This window comes from Lucilia cuprina, chromosome 5 (assembly GCF_022045245.1).
Source record: "Lucilia cuprina isolate Lc7/37 chromosome 5, ASM2204524v1, whole genome shotgun sequence".
NCBI lineage: Eukaryota > Metazoa > Arthropoda > Insecta > Diptera > Calliphoridae > Lucilia > Lucilia cuprina.
In genome coordinates this window covers 52870311-52887072 of record NC_060953.1, presented here as the reverse complement: position 1 = coordinate 52887072, position 16762 = coordinate 52870311, and the positions used below count along the sequence as shown (strand labels likewise).

The 16762-nt window shown below is 29.7% G+C and overlaps 3 protein-coding genes across 6 annotated transcripts in view; 2 read left to right on the top strand and 1 right to left on the bottom strand.

Annotated features, from left to right (window-relative positions):
* Positions 1 to 101: 101 nt before the first annotated feature.
* On the top strand, positions 102 to 10490 carry LOC111679422 (puromycin-sensitive aminopeptidase). Of its 4 annotated transcripts, none has more exons than XM_046952911.1 (8): positions 149 to 227; positions 715 to 774; positions 1423 to 1787; positions 7051 to 7867; positions 7931 to 9035; positions 9099 to 9318; positions 9971 to 10093; positions 10160 to 10490. In XM_046952911.1, the coding sequence occupies exons 1-8, from the start codon at positions 164 to 166 to the stop codon at positions 10367 to 10369; spliced, it is 2964 nt and encodes a 987-aa protein (XP_046808867.1). In that variant the 5' UTR covers positions 149 to 163; the 3' UTR covers positions 10370 to 10490. The 4 variants fall into 4 exon arrangements, with proteins under 4 accessions (XP_023296765.2, XP_046808867.1, XP_046808864.1 ...); XM_046952908.1 differs by having other exon boundaries at positions 961 to 1787; XM_046952910.1 differs by lacking the exon at positions 149 to 227 and adding an exon at positions 577 to 652.
* A 292-nt stretch (positions 10491 to 10782) lies between these two features.
* On the bottom strand, positions 10783 to 12141 carry LOC111679391. Its single transcript, XM_023440966.2, has 2 exons — positions 11919 to 12141; positions 10783 to 11610 (listed from the first exon to the last, which is right to left on the bottom strand). The coding sequence occupies exons 1-2, from the start codon at positions 12067 to 12069 to the stop codon at positions 10919 to 10921; spliced, it is 843 nt and encodes a 280-aa protein (XP_023296734.2). The 5' UTR covers positions 12070 to 12141; the 3' UTR covers positions 10783 to 10918.
* A 994-nt stretch (positions 12142 to 13135) lies between these two features.
* Positions 13136 to 16762, top strand: part of LOC111679421 (GATOR complex protein Iml1) — a 10285-nt gene continuing 6658 nt past the window's right edge. The window contains exons 1-10 of the mRNA XM_046952541.1: positions 13136 to 13294; positions 13376 to 13683; positions 13796 to 14515; positions 14575 to 14820; positions 14887 to 15002; positions 15069 to 15240; positions 15303 to 15479; positions 15558 to 15762; positions 15829 to 15963; positions 16195 to 16199. Coding sequence (XP_046808497.1) covers positions 13252 to 13294; positions 13376 to 13683; positions 13796 to 14515; positions 14575 to 14820; positions 14887 to 15002; positions 15069 to 15240; positions 15303 to 15479; positions 15558 to 15762; positions 15829 to 15963; positions 16195 to 16199 — 2127 coding nt within the window. The 5' untranslated portion in view covers positions 13136 to 13251. The remainder of the gene's footprint in view (positions 13295 to 13375; positions 13684 to 13795; positions 14516 to 14574; positions 14821 to 14886; positions 15003 to 15068; positions 15241 to 15302; positions 15480 to 15557; positions 15763 to 15828; positions 15964 to 16194; positions 16200 to 16762) is intronic.

Here is a 16762-nt window from a genome sequence, read left to right as displayed (position 1 = left end):
TTTAATAGCCAAATTAAAATAAATATAAAAAAATAACTAAATGTTATATGGCAACATTGTCTTACATGATTTCGCTCATTTCATTCAATGTCATTTTTACGAAAACATTGTAGAAAAATAGATTGTCCATTAAATTTCTGTTTATTTCAAATTTAGAAAAATTATGTATAAACATGTAATAAAATGTGGTTCCAGAACGGCTTTAAATGCATGGAAATCTAAAAATGGTATTTTATTTATAATTGCTAAATTATGTATTGTTTTAAATAAGTTAATATGCATGCGTATATATAATACATATAAAATACAAAAACAAAATGCTAAATTGAGTAGAGTTGTCAAGTTTTATACTTTAGAGAAATTTAGCTATTTTGGAATATACAATTTAAGACTTACAAATTAAAAATTAATAACAATAATACTTAAAAAAAATAGATTGAACGCTAAAAAAAACTTTTAAATTAATAAATAAAAAAATTCTTAATGTTTTTTATCAAATCGGTAATAAAATTGCAACTATGAAATAATTTCTGCCCATTTCTAAATCGATTAAATATTATACTGGCAACTCTATAGCAAAAGTAAATGACATTTGCCGGCAGGGCGACTGCAAAAAGAGAACAAAACAAAGCAAGTCATCATTTTTTCTCTAGTAGTGGATACAAATTGTGCATAAATTATTGAAAAAAATATTAACTCTACAAATATTTGCAGATTTAAATAAATTGTGCTTAGATTTAGTAAATACAGAATTTGAACAACATTTATGTAAAGGTAAAAGTAAATTTTAAATAAATAACTATTGCCTAAGCAATCCTGCTGTCCTCGTGTGTCCCGCTTAAAAAAAAAAACTTAAAAATTTAATACATTTATAATATATGAATAAATATATTTATTATACATATGTACGTACATTTCTGCAAAGAATAACATAAAATTAAACAAAAAATAATTTTCCAGTTAATAAATGCATTTGTCCCGTTAACCTAAAATATCCAAAACAAAACCAACTACAATTAAAACAAAAACAACAAGAGCTGCAGCAGCTGCAATTACAACAACAAAGTAATTACTTCCAAACGCCACTTAAGAAATCTCCACCACCACCACAACCATCCCCAACAATTCAAGTTGTAACAACTTGCCAGCTGTCAACTATATCCACCGTACACATTCGGCATTTGCAAACTTATCATCAACGTTGTCGGAACGCGGCGGCTGTTGATTTTAAAACAATTCGTTGTCTCTCCACTTTTACTACTACCACCACCAATACCACTACTACCGCTTGTGCTAATATAGTTGCTAACAAACCAAAACCTCATTCACTTGTGTGTCGTGTATTAACCCCATCAACATCGTCATATAATAATTTGCAAACATTTTCATATTTATTGAAAAATACTACTACACTATCACTAGAGAATTGTCATCTTAATACGCTTATCGCGGGCAAACCATACGTTAAAGTACAAAAACAATTTTATCGTGATTATTCTTCGATATCATTGGGTGCACCACTTAAAAGCAGTGAAGCTCCCCTTTTAGGCGATCTTTGTGAAAAATATCGAGCCATTATAAGTCGTACCTCAGCCGATTTGGCAACACAAACTAAATCTAAAGATACCAACACAGTATCTGCGGGAAAAGGAGAAAATATGGCCGCTAGTCAGCAGAAGGAATTTCAACGTTTACCCACCAATGTGGTGCCAACGCATTATGAATTGGAATTAAAGCCCAATCTGGAGGCTTTCACTTTTGAGGGCAAAACTAGTGTACAATTACAAGTAAGTATTTTCAGACTTTTTCTTTATTGTTTTTTTTGTTTTTCTCAAAAAATATTTAAGAAATTATAACATTAAAAATTTTCTTTTCATCTTTCTTCTGCTTTCACTTTTATTTAAAAAAAGTTTTTGTATTAAGAAATGTGTGTAAAGAAAACCAACAAAAATAACAGAAAGCATACACAAAAGAAAATATATAAAATTTGCTAAAGCTTTTAGTGTACTTTATATACCCTACACCACATATTTGGGGAGCATAAACGCACAATATGCTGATGTTTGTGATACCTAAAAATATTGGCTCAGAATCACTTTTAAAACAACTCATTGAAAATATTTGAATTCGGTTTTTATCGAATAGGGCTGTGTGTGTTAAAAGTTTTTAACTAAACTTTTTTATAATCATTAGTTAAAACACGATTATTACAAAAAAAAAAACTAGGATATCACATAGTCGGTCTTAATGGTCTATATTTTCTTACTCGTTGTTTTCTTTTTGTCTTTTTTTATTGTTTTTGATTATTATCTTAAAATACTTTATACATACACACGTACATAAATAAGTTTAAATGAATGTACATTATTTTGTATAAAGTATGATGTTGCATTTTTATTATTGTATTCAATTGTCAGAGCTTAAAATAAATTATTTCATCAGTGTACCCTGTACATTGACAACTTAGTACATGTTTATGGTTTTTATATTTAAAGTTTTAAAAATGGCAAATCTACATACAGGCGTATGTATGGCCGTCACTACTAACTAATAGAAATGCATTGTTAATTGTTTTTACATATCCTTGACTATATTTTATTAAGTTATTGATCATTTAGCTCAGAATAGGTTTTTATAACAAAACTTATATCTAGAAATTTTTATGCAATTTTCTGAACATAAGTCATTAATATTGTTTTCTAAAAATACTTCACAATCCACATATAACGTATTTAAAATCGAGGTTTGTGGTGACACTGGGATTAGTGGGAAATCGTGGTTGCGCTGGAATTGTCTTTACAATGAATGTCAGATTGTTAACTGAATATTTACCATTAGGGTTTTTTAGTTGAAACGAAAAATCGACTTTTTGCTAGGGTTCTATTGTTGAAACGAAAAGTCGACTTTTTTTTACTTAGTTAAAAGTCGACTTTTTGACTTCTTGCATTTTATGAAAAGTCGATTTTTCGACTTTTTCATTTAAATAAAAATCTACTTTTAGACTTTTCGACTATAAGTATTTTATAAATAGTCGACTTTTCGACTTTTTTCGACTATTTTAGAGTTTTTGACTTTTTTCCACTTTTTTAAAATTTTCGACTATTTGACTTGTTTCTACACTTTTCGACTTTTTTGACTTTCAGACTTCTCAACTTATCGACTTTTATTAACAAAGTCGACTTTTCGACTTTTTTCACGGACTATAGTCGAGTTATCGACTTTTCTTGAACAAAATAGTCGACTTCGACTTTTTTCGACAAAAAGTCAATTATTCGATTATTCGGAAATCGATTTATAGAACCCTACTTTTCGCCTTTTTACATTTTATGAAAAGTCGATTTTTCGACTTTTTCATATAATTAAGAGTATTTTATAAATAGTCGACTTTTTCCGACTGTTTTCGACTTTTTCCGAATTTTCGACTATTTTTGGACTTTTTCGAGTTTTTCCGACTATTTTGGAGTTTTTGTAGTTTTTTCCACTTTTTTTAAATTTTCGACTAATTTGACTTTTCTACTATATTCAAATTTTTAGACTTTTTCCAACTTTTCGACTTTTTTTTGACGATAGTCGAGTTATCGACTTTTTTTGAACAAAATAGTTGACTTCGACTTTTTTCGACAAAAAGTCGATTGTTCGATTATTCGAAAGTCGATTTATAGAACCCTATTTACCATAATTTCATGATTTTATATTAAAATATTGTACTAAACTAATTTTTTTTTTACTAAATCTCATCAGATTTTGTACTAAAAAGAAATTTTATACTAAAACTTCGATTATATACTAAAAATTGAATTTTGTAGTAATAATTTTATTATGTGCTAAAAATTCGATTTTATATAAAGAATTCGATATTGTACTAAAAATCAAATTTAATATTATTACACGTTTTCGATACTTGCTAGCCGATTTTTATTTAAAAATCTTATTTCGTACTAATTATTCGTTTTTTTTTTTAATAAAATGTCGATTTTGCAATTATGTATTTGTTCTAATATATTTACAATTTTATTACGTACTAAAAATCTAATAGTATGTTTAGGTTTAGATGCATTAAAAATTACATATGTAAAAACAAAAGCATTCAACTAGATTTATTAATACCATAACGATTTTAATTTATCACTTGTGAAAAGATCACAAGCCACAGTGCAAAATAAAATAAACAATTTAAAACTATATCATCTGGTTTGACCGGTAAAATAAAAAAAAAAATAACAATACAAAATTATAGCTTGTGCCGTTAGCTTAAAGTTTCACAAAAAAAACCACTAATAACTTAGCTTAAAGTCAATGTTCTTTAGTTTTGAATGATTGTATACGTAGTAAAGTAAAAGTAAAAAAAAGTTTTTTTTTTTTTTGCACAAATCAAGGTCGGCTAAGATTATACATACATGATTATTTGTATTCTATCTTCCCTACCTTTATAGTTTCAAAAAGAAATATTATAGATATTTGCGCCATAATGTCATTAAATCAATATAATACAAACAAAAATTCATAACAAGCTAACTATGTGTGTAGTAAGTAACACTTATTTAATAATCGCGTCGAATAAACAAGTTTTCTTTTTTTTCATAATCTTTAAGCGTTTAAAAAAGTATTTATTTCTTGTTGTTATTTCATCCCAGAGGAATATTATTAGAGATATATTAATAATAAAGTGTGACAATTAATTTAGAATACATAATAAAACTGATATATTAAATTTTTCGTAAATGTAATGATTACAATGATCTCTAGTTTGAATTAAAAATTTTGGTAAAATTGGTACTGATGTTGGATAAACTTGTTAAAAAAAACAGCCCAATAAAATTAAAAAAAAAAACAACAAAATCCATAGAACATCCTACACCATTATAGTGGAGAGGGTATTATGCAATTGTGCTGATGTTTATAACACCTTAAATTATACCAATCGGATTAGAATCACTTTCTGAGCGGATTTAGTTATGTCCGTCAGTCTGAAGTAGAACTAAATTCCTCTTCCAAAATTTATAAGGATATATACCCCTACTCAACTATGAGCCAATCTTTAGGTGGAGGATTGAATTAAAAGTTATTTTTGAGTACTCAGTTAGTTAATGTTGTTTGCTAACTTCAGCGATCAATGTAGGTGGTTTAAATTTATGCACGAAATGCAAAAGAATTTTAATTATAGTTTTTATAAACATAAACAATAAAATATTTTAATTCTTGATTGGTACAAATTATGTGGACTTCAAAACACAAAATTTATACTTTAAATTTAAGTTTTCTTTAATTTTCATTTTACATTTACAATTTTCTTCTCAAAAACAACAAAATTCGTAGGTCCACACTACGTAAACGCGGTCTTTATACCTAAGTGCTTTTCATACCTACTTTGCATTCTACGCTTCAATGCAATGCTTTTTAAAGCCGAAGGTCCACACTACGCGTCAAAGAATTACGCGTTTTTCATGCCTACTTCACGTTCTACACTTTAAGGTGCATGCGACGCTTTTTAAACGTAATTTTTTAAATTTTTTTTAATTGATAAAGAAGCATTAAATAAAGAATATAAAATTTCAAAATCAGCTAATATGTTCGTGCGCCGCTTATAAAAATAGAAAGTATATCTACTTGAAGCATTCTACGCGTCAAGGTGTTCTACGCTTTTGTGCTTGCAACTTTCAGCATACAAATACATTGATTCTACTTTTTTGACAGACGCCTATTGCCTATAACACTCCGAATAGATCCACCAATGTTTTTAATTTCAAGAAAATCAGTTTAGCCGTTAAAGCGTGATTGACGAACAGGCTTACAAAGAGATTTTTAATATATATTAGAATAAACTAATTGGCATTTGGTTGCAAACTCAAAAACCCGTCGACAGATTTAAAGTTCAGATGACATAGTAGATTTTAACAACAAAGATGTCTTCACGCTTTTATAATGTTTTTCTCAAAACGCCCAAGAATTGGCATTTAGTTGCAAACTCAAAAACCCGCTCTAAGTCGACAGATTTAAAGTTCAGATAACATAATAGATTTTATCAACAAAGATGTCTTCTCGCGCTTTTAGAATTTTTTTCTCAAAACGCCCAATATTTCAATAAACTTTTAAAACTTTTTAAGATATATAGTATACGCACAATTGGGGCGAACGACGAATTTTTCTGAACAATTATTCGTCGTCAGAAATAGAACAAACTTGGGTATATGGGCCGGTTGTGAGTAAAGCTAATGACAATACAATATTATGTTCGAATATTCAAAAATTCGAAGTTATGTTCGAAAATTTTTTTATGCTCTAAAAATAATCTCTGAGTCATTACAAAAACTAAAAATAACATTTTCGAAAATTCAAACTTAAGTTCGAATTGTCTGAAATTTTGGTAGTCTGGAGAACACTTTATGACACTACAATGCTATGTTGGAATATTTAAAATTAAGTTCGAAAATTCAAAGTAATGTTCGAAAAAATGTTGAAGCTTTTAAAATAACCTTAAAATTGGAGATATTCACAAAAATATAATTTTAGTTCTTTTCGAGGCCAATTTTTTACATTTTCTAATTTTGAAATAATGTTTGAATAAATGTAGATTTAAAAATATATAATTTTTGTTCCTTTTACTTTTTCCTTTTTCAAACAAATTTTGAAACGAATTCGCAATACGAATAATTTGATTGTGTTCCATTCGACAAATTTACGCAACGAATAGTATTTTCAATGTGCTTTAAAAATATAATAGAATATCCGGCTAATCTTTAAAATGTTAGCAAATCACTTTTAAACTAAACTTAATTGTTAAATTAAAAAAGGAATTAGCTGCTACTATCTATTATAAACAAAATTAACTTAAATCATCAAAACTACATTGAAATATAATTACTTTAGGTTAAATATATATTAATAGTATTTTAATTAATAAAATTAATTGTTTCAGTAATGAGTTTTTTTTTTGTAATAAATTACAATATTTTTGACACCTTGTGTCGCCAACTTTTTTAAATTGTATAATTTTAAAACATTTAAAAATAATAATAATAATAATCTTGTAAATGATATCTCTAATTTCAGTTTGCTAAAGCAACCAGTGAAATTACATTAAATGCTTTAGATATCACTATAAATAGCAGTGAAATCGAGGTGAATGGTGAAATATTGAAACCACTTAAAGTTAGCTATTCAACTGAAAATGAAACGGCCACGTTGTTGTTTGAAAAAGAACTACCCGAGGGTGTGGTTGGCAAATTGAGTATGTCTTTTACAGGCGAGCTTAATGATAAAATGAAAGGATTCTATCGTAGTAAATATTTCACCCAAAGCGGTGAGGAACGTTATGCTGGCGTAACACAATTTGAGGCCACCGATGCTCGCCGTTGTTTCCCCTGTTGGGATGAGCCTGCTATAAAATCTACATTTGATGTGGCTTTAATAGTGCCCGAGGATCGTGTGGCGTTGTCGAATATGCCCGTTAAAAGTGAAAACTTATTGGAGGGTGGTTTACGTCGTATTAGTTTTGATCGTACACCCATTATGTCTACCTATTTGGTGGCTGTAGTTGTTGGAGAATACGATTATGTGGAGGGTAAATCAGAAGATGGTGTTTTGGTTCGTGTCTACACGCCGGTAGGCAAAAAGGAACAAGGTTTATTTGCTTTGGAGGTGGCCACCAAAGTTCTGCCCTATTATAAGAGTTATTTCAATATTGCTTATCCTTTGCCTAAAATGGATTTGATAGCAATTTCGGATTTCTCAGCTGGTGCTATGGAAAACTGGGGTTTGGTTACATACCGTGAAACTTTTGTTTTGGTGGATCCCAAAAATACTTCCTTAATGCGTAAACAATCGATAGCTTTGACAGTGGGTCATGAAATAGCTCATCAGTGGTTTGGTAAGTCAAAATTCTCCTTCAATAATAGTAATTGCAAAACATTAAAAATTTGTTACTTTTCAGGCAATTTGGTTACCATGGAATGGTGGACACACTTGTGGCTTAATGAAGGCTATGCTTCCTTTGTGGAATTCTTATGTGTTCATCATCTATTTCCAGAATATGATATTTGGACTCAGTTTGTTACCGACATGTATACACGTGCTTTAGAATTGGATTCATTGAAAAATTCGCATCCCATCGAAGTGCCTGTAGGTCATCCTTGTGAAATTGATGAAATTTTCGATGAAATCAGTTACAATAAAGGAGCTTCGGTCATACGCATGTTACACGATTACATTGGTGAAGATGACTTCCGCAAGGGTATGAATATCTATTTGACACGCCATCAATATAAGAACACCTTTACCGAAGATCTTTGGACGGCTTTAGGAGAGGCCAGCTCCAAGCCAGTGGCTAATGTTATGAGTTCTTGGATTAAACTTAAAGGTTTTCCCGTTGTGAATGTAGAGTGTGAGCAGTTGGAAGGCAATAAACGTTTATTGCGTTTAAAACAAAATAAATTTACTGCCGACGGTTCGAAACCAGATGGTGATTACACCTGGGTTATACCCATAACTGTTTCTACCTCAAAGAATCCCAACAGTATTGCCAAGACTTTCTTATTGGAACAGAAATCAATGGAAGTTGTATTGGAAGATGTTAGTGCTGACGATTGGATTAAGATTAATCCCGGCACCGTGGGTTACTATCGCACCCGTTACTCCAAGGAAATGTTGGAGAAATTAATGCCTGCCGTACGTAATATGGAATTGCCTCCCTTAGATCGTTTGGGTCTTATCGATGATATGTTTGCTATGGTACAAGCTGGTCAAGCCAGTACTGCTGAAGTTTTGGAACTTATTGATTCGTATCGCAATGAAACTAATTATACTGTATGGACTGCCATCACGAATTCTTTGTCAAATTTGCATATTTTAATATCACACACTGATCTAATGGATCATTTTAATAAGTATGGCGAAAAGCTTTACCGTCCAGTGGCCGAACGTTTGGGCTGGGAAGTACGAGAGGGTGAAAATCATTTGGATACTTTGTTGCGTAGTCTGGTGCTGTCTCGTTTAGTATCTTTCCGCTGTAAGGATATTATTGCTGAGGCTCAAAAACGGTAACTATAACTATACATCTATCCATATGTATATCTAATAATGTGAATTTGTAATTCTTTCAGTTTCCGTGATCATGCCAATAATGTTTGCCCAGTACCCGCCGATTTACGTTCTACTTGTTATAAGGCCGTTTTACAAGATGGTGATCAGGCCATTTTTGAAGAAATGCTTTCCTTATATCGCGCTACCGATTTACATGAGGAACAAGATCGTATTTCACGTGCTTTAGGTTGTATTGGTAATGTCGATATATTGCGTAAAGTTATTGAATTTGCAATGTCGGTAAGTCGTTATTAATAGTGGATATTTTGTTAAATATATGTTATTAAGGGCGGATTTCCTACTACTTAGTTAAACTAGGCTTACTCTTGCTCTTAGATTAAAATCGAAACAAATTTTAGGCGGACTTTAATCGATGATTGTGTTTTTCAGGGCGGGTTTCTTACTCCTTAGTTAAACTAGGCTTAACTTGCTGTTAGATTAAACTCGGAACAAATTTAGGCGGACTTTAACCAATGATTGTGTTTTTTAGTTTTAGATTTAAGTTTAGTTAACTTTGTTAGTATTGCCAACTTTTCACTCAAAAACATAAACAATGAACAGCTGTTTTTTGTAAACAATACTTTTGCAAAATGAAAAATTTTGGAAAAATGTTAAATAAACATTTAAAACAATAATAATTAAAAACAAAACAAATCAGAAAATTGCAATTTACTTAAAATATTAAGTTTTTGTTCTTACGAAATCATTGTTTTATAGTTTTTGTTAATTGTGTTTTCTCACTTATAACTTAAATTTAACACTCAGTTTGACTAAGATAAGAAACGTCACTGTTTACTGAAAAACACAAAACATGTATTAAACTAGATTTAAACAAAGAATGTAGATTATGTTTATCTGGAAAATCCGCCCTAAAATGCATTTTTTATACCAGGGTGAAGTACGTGCTCAAGATTCAGTTTTTGTTATTGTTGCCGTTGCTGTTAATCCCAAAGGACGCGATATGGCTTGGCAATTCTTTAAGGACAATAGTCAAAAACTATTGGAACAGTATCAGGTAATTTGGTGAAAACACATAACACATTTAAAATCTATAAAATCTCCTTTCTATTTTTCTCTACAGGGAGGTTTTCTATTGGCTCGTTTAATTAAATATTTAATTGAGAATTTTGCTTCGGAAGAACGTGCCCTTGAGGTAGAGGAATTTTTCAAAAACAAACAATTCCCTGGCACAGAACGCACCGTATCACAAGCTGTAGAAACAATACGTCTCAATGCTGCCTGGTTAGAAAGAGATCGTGAATCTTTGACAGCCTATTTGAAAAAAGAATAAATAAAAGCCACACAGATTGGATATGCTAAAAATGAACTTTGCAAATGATAGAATTATTATAAAAACAAAACCATAAGCTACAACATTAAAACCAAAGCCATTTATACAAACAATTTATTAACAGAACCCACATATTATTAAATACATAAATTTGTTTAACAAAATTTATATTTAATTTATTGTTCTGTTGTGTTTATGTTTCAGACACACACACACAATTTATTTATTTTTTGTTATTTGTAATAACATTTTCTTTTTTTGGCCATAAATGAAAGGATTTCGTTTTCATATTACAAATATATTTGTAAAACAAAATAATTGTGTTACAATTTTAACAAATGTATTATGTTAGAAAAAAATATTAATGAAATTTATTATGTGCATTTGCTAGAGTTATATACATACATACATAAATTATTATATTAGAATAAAAAACAGACCAATAAAAATTGAGGGTTTATAAAAATTATTTAAAAAAAAAACTCATGTAAATCATTTGGAGGCGAATCGCAGTTTGTGTCATAAAGAATTCACGCCTGTACATCTTTGTTAAGAATCATGAAGGTCATCAATAATATCCAACATACGTTTTTTAAATAAACGTTGTTTTCGTTTCGATAATGTTAAAATATCATCAATACAACCGCGAAAAAAATCGACTAATTGTTGCTCTTCTCTTTGTGTAAACTGTGGTTCAGAAACATTTTTATCATAATTATGTTTTAAATTATATTCAACATTATTTTGTTCATTAATCATAGGCATAGACTCCTTAGTTTTTATAGATAATTGCTGATTTTTCTCTTTACTACTAAGATTTACAGAACTTTTTGTGTTTTTATTTTGTTCTAGTATCTTAAAAATTTCTTCATCATCATTGTCGGTGTAAACTTCTTCATTTATCATTAGCGTATGGTGTTCAAATTCTTCACTTTCATTTTCCTCATTCTCGAGTGGTTCAGTTTTTCTTATTAAATTGTATTCAGCCAAAATGTTTGAGCTATCACCATCGGTGTCATCAGTTTCAACTAAGGTCTTATTATGTTCCTTGTTAAGTTTACGTTTTTTACGTGTACATTCGAGAGCTTCAGCAGATGGCAGAAGAAAAGCCATTTGATCATGTAGATAGAAACGTTTGCGTTTTTGGCCATTGAAATCATCAGTGCTGTCACGTATTTGATGTTGAATACTACGTAGGAATCCTGTTCGAACATTGCGCCATTTTTCTCGACAGAATACATCTGGAATTTAAAGATAAAATATTCATAAAAATTCTAAATAATAAAATATCCAAGAGAATTGAATTCATAATCATCTGAAATTTTAAAAGTAAATTAGTTATAAACATACGAGTATTACTTAATCGAATCAACACGGAATTATTATTTATCAAAAAACAGAATTATCTATTTATCGGCCTAATCCCGCCAATTTACTTTTGCTTTGTTTCACTGTTTGCTCACCATCACTTGATTTATTATTTTAACTGGAATTTATTTAGTCTAACTTTAGTATGTTCATATTCTGAAACTAAAATTCTTTGACTTACCTGATTTTCCCACTTCCTGGGCAACTTCGTTCCAGGCTTTCTCTAACTTATCGCGTTTACCATAATCGTTACAATGAACATTCCATAAACATTCTTGTTTTCTTACAGCATTTATTATTTTAATAATACCATCCGATTCGCTAGCGCTCATTTTAAAATATTAATATATTGATTTTTATTATATCACTTGTTGATTTCTAAATGATTGTTATTAGTCAGTAGTTGTTGATGTGATTTTTGTTTACATTCATATTTTCAATGACCCTCAAACTGTTTATTTATAATGATTTAAGTTGGCAACACTTTGTTTAGAGGGAAGCGTTAAATTAAATTTATTTTTGTTTTAAATTAACAAGTTTAAATGATTTTAAAGGAGTTTTAAATAAGTTGAAACTTTATTACATACTTGAATCGCAAATAATGTCTAAAATAATAGATTATAATGTCAATTGTTATATAAAGTATTTTGTCGAGATGAATGTTTAATTAAATGTCTGTCGAAAAGCGCTTCACGTTTCCAATTTTCTAACCCACCAATTTCTCTTTAACAATAAGTCAAAATATGTTGTATTCTATCTTTGAATAATAAGGAATATCTTTATTATAAAGAATAAAGAAACAATGTATATATTACTCATTTTTTCGTTCAATCTAAAAGAAAAACATGAAAGTAAGAGCTTTGGAAAAAAATTATATAAACTTTCGAATAATCGAACAATTGACTTTTTGTCGAAAAAAAGTCGAAGTTGACCATTTTGCTCAAAAAGTCGAAGTTGACTACTTTGCTCCAAAAGTCGAAAAGTCTTAAAATGTCAAATATAGTAGAGAAAAGTCAAAAATAGTGGAAAATTTAAATTAAGTGGAAAAAGGGCAAGTACTCTTAAATTGCCGGAAAAACTCGAAAAAGTAAGAAAATAGTCAAAAAAAAAGTAAAAAATAGTCAAAAAGTCGATAAGTCGCAACAAGTCGACTATTTATAAAATACTTCAAGTCGAAAAGTCTATAAGTCGTCTTTTATCTAAATGCAAAAAGTTGAAAAGTCGACTTTTCGTTTCAACTATAGAATCCTACTCATTAGTAGACACACTTTGTGTTTGTTACACTGTAACGAAAGCAGTTACTCGAAAACTGTATATACTACTTAAACAAACAGTTGGCAACGTCATCAAAACAGATGATTCCTAAAAATTGATAAGAATTTTTTTTCATTACAATTTTTGTTTTCGTTGTAAGCGTTTGTGTTTTTTTATGAAAAAAAACAATGCATAAATTACCAAAATAAGTAAAAATTTAATCAAATAACAACGAATTGCAATAAAGAAACAAAAGAAAAATGAAATTATATAAATTATATACACACACTAAATCATATAATGGTAAAAACATAAAGAAAACTTTGCCTCAAGAGAATACACAAGATTTTTTACAACATTGTATTTTTTGTTTTTCTATCACAGATGCTGATCTTTTAATCAATAATAAGGAACACCCCGATGCTAAGGCGGGTGATATTGTTGAGGTATTTCATCGTGACGATGAGGAGAATACAAGATTGCTATTGCAGATAACAACATTTACAGATTTGAAAAATCGTGATGTGATTAGTATAGAAAGTGGTGTGGCAAATCAATTTAAATTGCGCACCTTTAATGATGTTGTTATGCGTGTGGTCGATGTGGCTGATGTTGCTTTAGACTCGATTGAAATTACTTTTAAGGATCAGTATATGGGTCGTTCGGAAATGTGGCGTTTAAAAAAGTATTTGGTAAGTTGGTTTTATTAGGCTAGAGTAGGTGTGTTTTTTGGAAATAGTTTGTGTATTTAAAATAGAAAAGAAGACATTTTATAGATAATATTTTTATTTTCGTTCCAAACAGACTAATACATGTGTTTATGTCAATAAAAAAATCGACTACAATGACATGCAAATACGCTGTCAAGTATACGAGATGTGGTCACAAGGTGAACGTGTTTCATGTGGTGTTATTACCGAAGATACTAAAATAGTTTTTCGCAGTAGCACCTCTATGGTTTATCTATTCCTACAAATGTCTTCGGAAATGTGGGACTTTGATATACATGGAGATTTGTATTTCGAAAAGGCGGTAAACGGTTTTCTCACAGAACTATTTCACAAATGGAAAAAACTTGGTTGTAATCATGAAGTCACCATAGTTCTATTTTCACGCACATTTTACGCCGCCAAATCACTGGATGAATTTCCCGATCATATGCGTGAATGTTTACAAATGGATTATAAAGGAAGATTTTATGAGGATTTCTATCGTGTAGCCATACAAAATGAACGTAATGATGATTGGTGTACGGTATTGGCTCAATTAAGAAAACTATTTACTTCTTATCAAAAAACTGTATTAAATTATCATGCCCGAGATGGTGTGAAAATACCAACGGCTTATAATTCGACCGCTGCTCAGGGCAACTTCTTGGAAGTGTTAAATATTTCCTTAAATACATTTGAAAAACATTATCTAGATCGTACATTTGATCGTACGGGACAGCTGTCAGTGGTGGTAACTCCCGGAGTGGGAGTATTTGAGGTTGATCGAGAATTAACTAATATAACTAAACAAAGGGTAAATATTTCTGAAAATATTTAAAAAAATGATTACAATTATGAAATTTTTTACCATAGATTATAGATAATGGTGTGGGCAGCGATTTGGTGTGTGTTGGCGAACAGCCATTGCATGCTGTTCCTTTATTGAAATTTCATAATAAAGATACTTCTCTAACAGCAGCAGATGATTACTCTTTACCGCATTGGATAAATTTAAGTTTTTATTCCACAAATAAAAAGATTGCCTATTCAAATTTTATACCACGCATTAAATTGCCTCCCATGATAGCAAATGCTCCTATTAAAATGGATACCAATAGTGTAAGTTTTAAGACTTTTAAAGAAAATAAAAAATTCGTTATTGATTATGCTTTTATCTCTTTAAAGGATAATGAAAATAATTTTCTTAGTTGTAATCAATCGGAATATATACACAATTCATTGTTTGATTATGAAGCCTATGATGATCAAATATTTCAACCACCACCAGCTCAGGGCACTTGGTAATAAACTCTTTTTGTTAGTTTAAATGTTTTTTTTTTGATATTTTTTGTTATTTTTGTTTTCAGTTCTTTGCAGCGTATTATTAGAGCCAAGAAGACCTCAGTGCCCAGTTTAGAAACGTATGCTTTTCAAAATAATGATTGGGAAATCTTTACGCCTACTAAAGTGCCCAGTTTAAGACGCAAAATGTCTGATCCTGATATACATCATGGTACATCGGGCATTTTGGCTGCCATGGTTTGTTTATTAGATTTTTTCTTTATTTTCTTTTCAAAGTTGTATATTTCTATATCTTTCAGAGTGATGTTACCAATCTTTCTGAATCTTTGGCCTCGGAGAAAAATGCCAGACGTTCTATTGTTTCCATTGCACCCATAGTAAGGCCAGGAAGGTCACTTATTAATCCATTTGATCCTTCACATGTAACGATAAAATTGACATCAAATCGTCGTCGTTGGACTCATATATTTCCAAAGGTAATTCAAATTTTTTTAATAAATAATTTATAGTTCCATTCTTTATTAACAAATTGAATTAAAATTTATTTTCTTTAGGGTCCCACTGGAGTACTTATACAGCAGCATCATTATCAGGCAGTACCAGCAAAACAAAATTGTAATCAATTCAATAACAATAATGACAATGATTATTCATCGTGTTACAATTCTATGGAGTACGATCATACATCAAATTGTTCAACACTAAGTAAATCCATTACAAATAGCTTAAATCATACCGGTGAAACGGATAAACTTGAAAGTAAGACTCTCTTATTCTATATAACTCTACATATTTTATAATTAATATTTTTTTACAAATTTTCAGTTACTAGAAAACGCAACAATTCTCTACTAAATACATCAGCATTAGTTGCTAACACCTCAACAGCTGCTGTACCAGCTAAGAGTTTTCTCTGGGGTGCTACTGGTGAACAGGAATGGACTCCGGCCATTACCACAGGTATTTCCAAAACTAAACCACTGTCTCACTTTAAACTTTTGACAATAAAATTTGTGTTTTTCTCTATATGTAAACTCTTATTGTGATATTGTCAAAAAAAAAAACGAAATTCTAATTTCGATCTCCTTTAAAATTGTTTACGATTTATGTTTATTGTTTTTTAAAAGTTTGTTTTTATATATTAATATATTATTTTTTAGTTTATGTTTTGGAATTTTTGTTTTTTAACAGTTTGGGTAATTGTGTTAGAAAAGGAAAATAAAAGTACAAATGCATATTTATATCGAAAAAGTGCATATATAAAATTTATTAAATTCAACATCACAATACAAACATTTACAATTGATATGAAATTATTAAAAAGGGTTTACATAATAATACAAGCTTTTGAGCATTTAGTATTTTTTTCTTTACATTATATTTTATTGCATTAAATTTTAATAATTCTCATTAGGTTTAAAAATACATTTGATGTTTTCTTTAAGTAAAGTGTTAATAAGAAATTTAAATTATCTGGAAGTGCCCATATACATCCATACTATTAATAAACTTATTTTTTTTAATTTTTAGCAATCATCTCATACTGAAGTATTCTAAATCGAATCAGTTTTATAAAAAAATAACAGTTCTAATTCACTTTTAGAGTTTAATTCTAGATTCTTTCTTTTCCAGTCATAGTTCAGTTCTAGTGCAGTTCTAGTTCAGTTCTAGTTCTAGTTCTAGTTCAGTTCTAGTTCAGTTCTAGTTCAGTTCTTGTTCAGTTCTAGTTCAGTTCTAGTTCAGTTCTAGTTCAGTTCTA

Coding starts and splice junctions, on each gene's coding strand:
- LOC111679422 (XM_046952908.1), top strand. CDS start 164: ATGTATAAACATGTAATAAAATGTGGTTCCAGAACGGCTTTAAATGCA. Junction 775..960: donor TGAACAACATTTATGTAAAG/GTAAAAGTAAAT, acceptor ATAATTTTCCAG/TTAATAAATGCATTTGTCCC. Junction 10,094..10,159: donor AACTATTGGAACAGTATCAG/GTAATTTGGTGA, acceptor TTTTCTCTACAG/GGAGGTTTTCTATTGGCTCG.
- LOC111679391 (XM_023440966.2), bottom strand. CDS start 12,069: ATGAGCGCTAGCGAATCGGATGGTATTATTAAAATAATAAATGCTGTA. Junction 11,611..11,918: donor CCAGGAAGTGGGAAAATCAG/GTAAGTCAAAGA, acceptor TTTAAATTCCAG/ATGTATTCTGTCGAGAAAAA.